Source organism: Camelus dromedarius, chromosome 9, assembly GCF_036321535.1.
Source record: "Camelus dromedarius isolate mCamDro1 chromosome 9, mCamDro1.pat, whole genome shotgun sequence".
In the NCBI taxonomy this organism is placed as follows: Eukaryota; Metazoa; Chordata; class Mammalia; order Artiodactyla; family Camelidae; genus Camelus; species Camelus dromedarius.
In genome coordinates, this window is record NC_087444.1 from 65203104 (window position 1) to 65212954 (window position 9851).

The following is a 9851-nucleotide window of genomic DNA, read 5'->3' on the forward strand; positions in this document are numbered from 1 at the left end:
GAGCCCCGAAAAGCAGAAGCAAAGGGACAGAACTCTAACCACGGCCCGAAACCGTTGGGCTGGGCTCCCGCCTCCCGGTCCACTGACCAATCAAAGGCAAAGATGCAAGCCTCTGGACCAATCAAAAGTGGCAGCGGTGGAGCAATGCCCGCCTCCGTAAAGCGCCCTCGCTCCTCATTGGATGTGTCCAGGCTAAGCCAGAAAGTTGGGCCAGCCAATCAACGGTGCAACCGCAGCGGGGCTGGCGAGAAAAGAGAGTTGGTCGCCAGTGAGAGATTGGCGCGGTGCGTCAGCGCGAAGCCTTGCCTCGTCAGAAAGCCCACCGGCCAGGCTTTAACCGCTGGCCAATTAAAGGCAAGGCAATGCCATGGGCCATTCTCTTTACGGTGGGGGCCGGTACATGAAGTATGTAGTTAATCCTGGCTCAGCTGTCAGTCAAGGCATTAATGAGTATTTGAAATGTGAGCATCTAGGCCAGTGAGGGGGTCAAGGCACTGCCACTTCTTGAGTCTTTTCTGTCCCCGTATATTTCCGGGTGAGGCAGGGTGCCAGTCCAATGGTAGGGCAGGAGAAGATGCGGTAAAGGGGAGCTGGCCACAGGCACCCAAAGCCTGGCTGGCTCTTCAGGGCCTCCCATCCAATCACAAACTCTTCTTCACCGATTGTAAGGGGTTGAGACAAAGGGGAAGGGGGTTGCAAAGAGAGCTACTCAGGGTGTAATGACAGACGCAGGAAAGTGGTGGTATCCCTGAGCACTTGCGGAGGGAGATTCCAAGGCTATTTAGGTGGGCGAGGGGGTTCAGCACCCAGTCTCTTCAAAGAGAGAGTAGGACAGAGCAACTCCGCAGCCAGTCAGCATTGAGAGCGGAGTGGCAGATGAGATCTCAGCGTTAGAGGCCTGAAGCTTAAGTCCACGGACCAATCAGACTTAAGGTCCTGTCCCTCCACAGCGCCAGCCAGGTGGGCACGAGCTCTGGAGCCAATCAGCAGAGGGAACGAGGCAGGAGTGAGGAAGTGGAGCTGTCCTCGGTGCCTCCCAGGCTGTTGAGGACGCTCAGCAGGCGGGAACCCCAAAGAGGGTGTGGCCAGCGCTGCAGCCAATCAGCGTCTGCATCGGGATCCAGGCGCAACCGGCGAACTGTGCACGCGATCGAGCGTCGCTCTCCAAGCCTCGAGCTGCTCCCCACTTCCTAACGGCCACTAGGGCTTGGGCCGCCCTGAGTGTATGTGGTGCTGAGTGGGGAGAGGAACAAGGCCTGAGTCGGTGAGTGCCATGGATTTTCTTACTTTTCTTTGGGCTTGGGCCTGGCCCAGGCAAAGATGGCATATGGGGGACTGAGTGGTCGCCGTGAGGGTCAGGAAGAGCTTTAGGCTCTGCGGACACCCTCTGCCCTACAGAGGCTGGAAATGGGGCCTCTTGAGCAACTTTGGGCCCAGCTGGGCAGAGGCCAGGCTAGTCTCATGTGAGTTGTTCCATGGTCCCTGAGGCAGCCTGGTTTGAAAATGTGTTGTGGGGCATTGGGAGGCCCTTGGAGCTCTGTGTGGGGTCACTGGCCATGAGTTATGGCCTCTGAACTGTGAGAAATTGGACTGAGCCCAGATCTAGTGACTAGGAGAGGTCTATGACTCTCCAGAGGTTATTATGAGTCGTTGGCCAAGAAATGAAACTAGTGTGCACTTGAGAGGTTTTCTGGGATCTTTGGATCCAGCCCAGGCTGAGAGTAAGTGTTAACGAGGTCAAAAGCACAATGTGGAGTTGTAAAGAGAAATTGCATCCAGGCTGTGCTGGGAACATGTGACTGCAAGGCTTTGGGGGGTCTTTGGATTCTGGGTTGATGTGCTTTTGGCAGATTTTCCAGTACTGGGTCCAGGTTGGGCAATGTGGCCAGGAGATTAGGCTCATGATCTTCTGGAGGTTCCAAATCCCAGCAGATTATTTGCCCTCCATGAAGTATTATTGCTTTGTGGTGGCTCTGGACAGAACCAGGACTGAATTGTGTCTGGGGCCTTTTAGTCCCTGTCCCCACTTCTTCCCCAAACCCTATCTAGTCATGCCCAGGAGATATCAGGCTCTAAGCATGGGGCAAGGGCATGGGTAAGGTGGATGCTGTACTAGAGCCCAGAAGAGATGTGTGAGATATCCTGCTCTTTAGGAAATGACCCAGGTTGTCATTACTGAAGATCTTTTTATACTTATGGGGCAGGATGTTGATACCTAATTTCACTCAGCTGTTCAAGCTCTGCATGGTATTAGAGCTTTCAGGGTGATTTCATGTACACCCAGAGTTCTTAAACCAAGGGTGAGGGGGCAAAGGGGTAGTCTATGAATGGATTATAAGGGTCTATGGACTCCTGGAAATACTAAGAAAAACTGTATGCATGTTGTCTGGCAGGAGAGGGGACAAAAGCAGCCACAAGGCTAAGTGAGAAGGAGTATAACTTGTCCAAGGATGAGCTTCAGAGCAGTCTGCAACTCTCTTCTCACTCATAAGCAAAACAGTATGAGAATCTACAGTTTTCTGATGTAAAGAGCTGATTTCATGACTTACAATTTTTAAAGGGCTAGTGACCTCCAGAGAGGTTAAGAACCACTGGAATAAATCAGGCTCCCACATTATTTATGGGGCTTAGGCAAGACTAGAAGTAGAGATTTCCCCTTTTTTCCCCATACCTGGTGTTGGCACACACTTCAAGGTGTCTCGTATACTAGCCTGCATGTCCAAGCTCAGTCTACATGTCCCTCCCACACAATCAGGGCCACACAAATACATCAGTCACACAGTCCACTCTGAAGGGTATAGACCTGGGGCTGAGGCACATGTAAGCCTTGGAAGTGGGCCATTTGGGCCAGGAGGTCCAGGGTTCTGAGTTTCCAGAGCATGGTCTAGAATTGAGGGGCACAGGGTCCAGGTGGGCACTTCCTAGATACCCATGCACTCTTCAGTCCACAGGGAGGGACACAACTAGAGGAGGTCAGAGTGAGGCCCTCTGCCTGGGCTTGAGGCAATGCTGATACTCAATACTGGTCTTGAAAACAGTCCCTGTAAGGAAGCTGAGGGTCTCATAAGAGTTAGCCCCATATTAGGACTGTAGAAAAAGTCCATCCACTGCGAGGATGCAGTGGAACCTTGGTTGTTTTTAGTTCTAGTCTGGTCCTTTTGCCATTTAATCCACAAAAGGACCTGTGTTGATAGGGTGTTTGTGACATAGATTCAGCTCACCTGCCTATTACTATATCTGGATCTTGTGTTATGTAGAACATAGACTTAAATTATGTTTCAGAAAGAAACTAATTCACCCTGTGTTGTCTCTTCTCTGGTATGTGTTGGATGTACTTAACTAAAAAGAGTGACTATTTGAAAGTTCATATAAAATTTGGATAATTGCTCTTAATCTATATAAAATGCTGTGGAGAATTTAACTAGTTTGCGGAAAGCGATGTGTTCTGGAAGAGTGGAGAGTTCATAGAACTTTTCTAAATTGAATCTTGTTTAGCTTGGCTTTGAGGTACTCAATATTTGGGGGTACTCAATATTTAATACATGAGATAAAGGGAGAATTTTTTTGTAAAACAATCATCCCTCTAACTGGCATATTCTGATGATTTAGTTTTAATTATAATATTTAAAGAGAATCTATACTTGTATTGCTGTGTTGACATTTTTACATCAAGCTGGGTTGTGCCTGAAGGCAGGTCAAGTCCATTAGTAAGAATAAAAAAATCAGATTTCAAATGTTATTAACTAATATGAGAATTAGAAAGGACTGAGGCAAAAATCACACCTCACTTTCCCATATATTTCTCTTCCAATTATATCCCACCTTATCTCTCCTACCCACTCTACCCTCTCCCAGAATGCAGGCTTGTGTCCTCATAATCTGTGCTTTCCTGGCCCCACACCTGGGAGACAACTACAGGCAATTCCTACTGAATCAGCCTGGGAAGTAGAAGGTGGGCAAGGCTTCTGAGACTGGGGAGGAGAGCCCTTTCAAGAATGGAAACGGTCAACAGTGTCCCTGTCCTTCCAAGTCAAAGTGCTATTTGTTTCTGCTTCTGCTGTCACTACTCAGTGCCAGATGGTTTGGGCTGTGCAGTCAAGAATGTAGGAAGAAGGGCTAACGTGCAGAAGGCCCTAGAGATACCTCTAAGGAGGCGGTCTCTAAAGGGATATCCTTAGGTAGGGGTAGACACCAAGTGGGAGGAAAGATGGGGTTTCCCATTCTTGGGGGCTTTCATTCACTGAATGGGGAGTCCCCTTGCCCCTTCCCCTCCCTTTTAGGTTTCCTGAAAGCCCGCTGACACTCCTTGTCAACTGCATTTGGATAAGAGGATGCTGCCCTTTGAGCACAGCCTCCAACTCTTTTGATCAGCAATGGGCAAACCTCCAGTGGGCGACCTGAGTCATGGATGCACGATGTAGGCCTGGGAGGTGTGAGGGACCACACTGCAGTGGGTGATGACGTAATAGTCTTCCAGACCCCTATACCCACGTGGGGTTTCTCCCTCGTGTCTTCCCCTACTTGTTCCATATCCTCAGGGAGGGTGGATTTCTGTGTTGGAGGAAGGATGTTTCCCTCTGTATACGCAGGAGTCAGGGATTGGAGCTCTTCTGTGTCCAAGTCAAGTGTCTTATATGGGTAGCTAATGAGTCCCTGGGTGTGGTGGTGTGAGGAGTTAGAAAGCTCAGAAATGGAAAATATTTAACGATCAGAGTAGCAAATGAATACAGCCTGCCCATTTGCATTTTCCCTTTCACTCTGACTCATCTTCCCCTCTCCCCACACTATTATTGCCCCTCCACCAGCCCCACCCATTGGCACACCCTGTCTGATCTAGGAAGGATTAACATCTGCTTGCACCCAAGCTAGAATGAGGTAGAGGAAAGGCATGTTAGGTCTGGAGAGAGAGAAGGCTGGTCTGAACACTGTGGGGTCCTGGAGCCAAAAGGTGAAACAGGAGTTTAGAGACATTTGAGTATTTGAGTCTAGGAGGGGACTAGAAGCCTCAGGGAACCAGAATGTGTCTTGTCTTGTCTTGTCACCGGAGCAGCTTGCCAGTGCTTGACTTGTTCATCTTCCAGTTACTTATCAGGCATATGTGATATGCCAGGCACTATCATAATCAATTTATTGACACTTGTTCTATCATGAAAAATTTGCCATAGGATGAGGAATAATGAAATAGCAAGAAACAGAAAAAAAGAAATTTGAGTCTCTCAGCCCTCCCCTCTTCCCCAGGTTAAGGAGTGCTAAAGTGTGAAAAGAGGGGAAATCTCTGAGGAGCTTCACCCCCTAGGCAGGAAGTGAAAGAAACCCCGGAGTCCTAATTTCAGAGAAATGTCATTTGTCATCAGCCTTAGAAAAGGAGTTTTTCTCTTCGAAGACCACCGCAGGCCCTTCCTGGGGTTGCCCCCTTCAGAGCCTAAGGGAGGATCTGAGTCACACACCCAGTCCCCACTGGTGCCCCAGATGACAGGGGTCATTCCCACAGAGCAGTGCAGGCTTCCTAGTACTGAGCCAGGGAGAGGAAGGAGCAGGCATGCTTTTGGCCCTCCTTCACTCTCTCCCGGGAACCCAGATGTTTCAGTCCTTTTTGCTTCTGAGAGACTCGATTTCTTTTTTTGTCAGAGCTCTACTGACACCTCTAAGAAACAGAACTAAACTATTTGAATGATGCCACGTACCGAGAAACCACTTTCACATTCATCATGTCATTTCATCTTCACCCTTCCTCCAAATGAGGTAAGCAGAGGTTATCCCTATTTCATGGCTGAGGTAACTGAGACTCAGAGAGGTGACTTACCCAAGGTGACTTCACTAGTAAATGGCAAAGATGAGACTCAAATGCAGGTCTGTTTATTCCAAAGTTATTGTTGCTTCAGATACACTTCTTTGCCTCTAACAGTTCACAAGTGAAATGAGACAGGAGGTTAGGAGGCAGAATGCCTGGGTTCTGGAAGTAGAGGAGTGGTCTCTCCTGGAGGGGTGAAACAGAGCCAGGGGTATAAAACCACACCCCTCAGGGGAGTGTGGCAGACTGATACTTGGGACACCCAATGGAAGACTGTGAGGTCAGGGGCGGGGCTAGCCCCTGGGGGGCCCCAGGAGCCCCAACAGCAGTTCAGAGCATGCGGTGTCCAGGAGGAAGCTACAATCGGTGAGTGGTTGCTTCTCCCCACCTGAGACTTTCCTCCCATTACACCCCTCTTTCTGTCCACTTCCTGCCAACCTGCAGCCCTCTCCCTGAGATGTCCAAGTAGTAATCCTACTTCCTCCAGGGTCCGTACTCGCCGTGAGCCCACACCTAGGAATGTGCCTGCCAGGCTCTGGGACACTTGGGTCTGTCTCTGTATCTGGGTTCCCCAGTTCTCTTCTTAAAAGCCAATGTGGTGGTTTTGATGTGTGATAAACTTCTGCGTTGTTGGGTTCTGTCTTTCTAGTCTTCACTTTTGGCTTACGAAAAACAAAATTGAACCATCTCCTTATCCTAATCTTGAGAGGAAATAGCCTCTCCCTCTATAGTTCCTCTTTCCCATTCTCCCGCTTCCTCAGGGGTCAAAGCCTTCTCCAAAGTCTCTCCATCCTTGGGTGGGGAGCCTTCTCTCCTGTGGCTTCTGACCTGCTCTCTTAACTCACTGCATGGGAGTCTTTGGTCTCTTCCAGTTCCTTCTCTGAGGATGTGCTCTAGAAGTTTCGGCCTCAGGGAGACGATTGATGCCTTAGAGACTGCCCTCCTGCAGCTACAACCCCTGTTTTGCTGCCGTTTCTTCCTCTCAGGACCTTCAGCTCCACATGACGGGCTTGCAGGGGGAGGACATACGAGTTTTCTAAACTCGCCTGTGAAGCTGTGTCTTGCTCCATCCCTAATTCCCAGGGATGACTGGGTTTTGTGACCTTTTTGTCTGGAATGAGGACAGTCTGGCCTGCTCAGAGGTCTTTCCCTGCAGAGGAGCCTGGAGAAGCATCAGTATCAGTGTCTGCTATCCTTTAAGTCAGACATTGCCAACTGGTGGGACACATTTATATTAGTCTTAAACCCACCAATTGATAGAGTTCTTAATTGTCTGGTTCTTGCTCTTTAAGTCCTGAATTTGGTCTAATTTCCATCCTCCCACCATCCCCGACCCCTGTTATGATTCTGGATAAGCTCAGGTCTTCTCTTGGGTTAGTTTATTTGCTCCATTCAGGACAGAGGGCTCTGATCCAGAACCATCAACTCACTCTTTCTCCCCTCACTTCCACAGGCTTGAGAATATGCTGCTCCTCCCTCCCCTTTCCACCACGGACCCCACACTGTGGCCTTTCCCTCAGAATTTCTGAGATTGGTACCCAGGAAAGGCACAATGCCCCTGTCCCTGACAAGACTGCCCAGTCCTTATGGCTCTGATCGGCTGGTACGGCTAGCAGCCAGGATCCGGCCAGCACTATGTGATACCCTGATCACCGTGGGGAGCCAGGAGTTCTCTGCACACAGCCTGGTGCTGGCAGGTGTGAGCCAACAGTTGGGCCACAGGGGCCGCTGGGCTCTGGTGAAAGGCATCAGCCCTTCCACCTTTGCCCAACTCCTGCACTTTGTTTATGGGGAAAGTCTAGAGCTGCCACCTGGGGAACTGGGGCCCCTTGAGGAGGCAGCCAGAGTGTTGGGGGTGCAGTCTCTGGAAGAGGCATGCAGAAGGGCTCGAAGGGACATGGCTAGAGAAGAGCTGGGCCCAGGGCTGAAGGAACAACAGGAGGAGCCAGAGAAGCCCACAAGGGATTCTAAGAGAGGACTGGGGGAACTTGGAGAGAAGCAGAGACCAGAGAAGTTTGTTAGAGCTGGCGGGAAAGAACAGGAGACACTGCATGAGCACAGGCCACCAAGAGAGAGCCCTGAAATGGCAGAGGCAATGTGGGAGGGTCAAGGGGAGCAGATGAGATCAGAGGAGAAACTCGACCAATCCCCCATTAGACATGGGGGAGTAGGTGGGAAGCAAGAAGTGATCACGTGGGTGAGGGACAGTCCAGGGGGCTCTGAGGAAAGCCTGCGGGAGTTCCCTGGCCCCCTTCCCCCACCAGGTTCCCTCCAAACCAGCCTCACCCCTAGGCCCTGGTGGGCTGAGGCCCCTTGGTCAGGGGAGGGCCAGTCTGCCCTGTGGAGCATCCTGCTGTTGCCACCCAGATATGGCACTCCCTTCTCCCATAGCACCCCCATCACAGGAGCCTGGCAGGAGGTCTGGCCTCAGGAACAGAGGTGAGTTGAAGGAAGACCTCTGGCTGGGAGGGAGTGGCTCAGGAGAGGCAGCGGTGATGGGCTGGGCGGAAGGGTATCACATAGCTTATCTCTACGGTACATTTCCTGAGGTGGGACAAGAAGTTCCCACCACAGGGAAAGCTAAAGCCCAGCCCGTGAGGACTCATGACACCACCCTTCCCAGAAAGGGATGGGCCAGGATCCCAGGTGTTGTCAAGGCTATAACTCTTCCCCATCCCACCCCCAGGATCCCATTGTCCCTAAACCTCCACAAAGGCCTCTGGAGCCAGAACCAGTTGGCCTCCTCCTGCCCCACCCCAGGTAAGCCCCTCACTGCCCTGCATGCACTCTGTAACATGGTCTCTTGGCTGGGGGGGCTGGGGCTAGGGCCCAGGAGTCCAGCCTGAGGAGGGCCTCTACTTCACTCTGCTCCCTCCAGGTTCCCTCCCCCAGGGCCCCACACAGCTCAGCCCTGGGGAGATGGAAGAGTCTGATCAGAGGCACACAAGTGAGTAGGGTGAGGGCACTTTTGCCTCAGCCCCACTGTAGCCCCTGAGGTCTTGCCTGGGTGCTCCAGTAATCTGGCTCTTGGATTCCCAGCCCTGCCCTCCTTTCCCTTTTGTCCCTACAGGTAAACTTGCAACCTGTGTGGGTCATGTGGGCACAGCAGGCCGCCCATCTCGCCGACACCCTCCCCCGCCCCCTCCTGCTAGGTCTCGGCCCTATTCTTGTTCTGTCTGTGGGAAGAGATTTTCACTCAAACATCAGATGGAGACGCACTACCGTGTCCACACAGGTATGGGCGCCCTGCCCATTTGAATTGTGTCTCCTTCCTCACTCCAGTGGACCCACTCCTAGGTCCCTCTCTGCGTGCCTTGCTTCTGTGCAACTCCCTTGCCCAGTCGCCCCAACCTATCCCTAGGCCAGCCTTTGCCCCCTTCTTCTTTCCTTCACGGGCCTTACTCTTCACTTGCCCTAGGAGAGAAGCCCTTCTCCTGTAGCCTCTGTCCTCAGCGCTCCCGGGACTTCTCGGCCATGACCAAGCACCTGCGGACGCACGGGGCCGCACCCTACCGCTGCCCTCTGTGCCAGGCCGGCTGCCCGAGCCTGGCCTCCATGCAGACGCACATGCGTGGCCACTCGCCCAGCCAGCTCCCGCCAGGATGGACCATTCGCTCCACCTTCCTCTACTCCTCCTCTTCCTCCTCGAGGCCATCTCGAGTCTCGACCTCTCCCTGTAGGCCCTCTTCCTCCACCACCTGATGGGGGTGTCAGCAGCTTCTTTGGCTTCAGCCAAGGGCCCAATTAAAGAATGAACGACGGGCCAGCGGGCCCACACCGCGGGTTCTGACCCCCGCAATGCGGCTCCAGCAGCCTAGCAAACTCAGCTCCAAGAAGTGCCGCCAAGAAGGTCGCCTAGAGTCCTCTCCTAGATGACCGCAGGCCGCAGAAGCCTGGACCAACGAGTCCGTGTGGGGTTAGGACAGTGAAGTTTGCACGAGTGAAGGCTAACTGTGCGGGGCCTGGCAGTTTCATCACCAAAATAAAGAGTTTTCTGTGCCCTCCTCTCAGGATCAGAATTCTGAGTCCAGACTTTGGTCTGCGCGCGTGGGGCAGCCTT

General features: G+C 52.1%; 1 protein-coding gene across 7 annotated transcripts; it reads left to right on the top strand.

Annotated features, from left to right (window-relative positions):
* Positions 1 to 1009: 1009 nt before the first annotated feature.
* ZBTB32 (zinc finger and BTB domain containing 32) lies at positions 1010 to 9801 on the top strand. 7 transcript variants are annotated; one of them, XM_031456883.2, is made up of 7 exons: positions 1010 to 1264; positions 5629 to 5742; positions 8183 to 8230; positions 8478 to 8551; positions 8670 to 8738; positions 8862 to 9026; positions 9210 to 9801. In XM_031456883.2, the coding sequence occupies exons 2-7, from the start codon at positions 5738 to 5740 to the stop codon at positions 9491 to 9493; spliced, it is 645 nt and encodes a 214-aa protein (XP_031312743.1). In that variant the 5' UTR covers positions 1010 to 1264; positions 5629 to 5737; the 3' UTR covers positions 9494 to 9801. The 7 variants fall into 7 exon arrangements, with proteins under 7 accessions (XP_031312743.1, XP_010977132.1, XP_064345331.1 ...); XM_010978830.3 differs by having other exon boundaries at positions 1036 to 1264; positions 7245 to 8230; XM_064489261.1 differs by lacking the exons at positions 1010 to 1264; positions 5629 to 5742 and adding an exon at positions 5781 to 6157.
* The last annotated feature ends 50 nt before the right edge of the window (positions 9802 to 9851 follow it).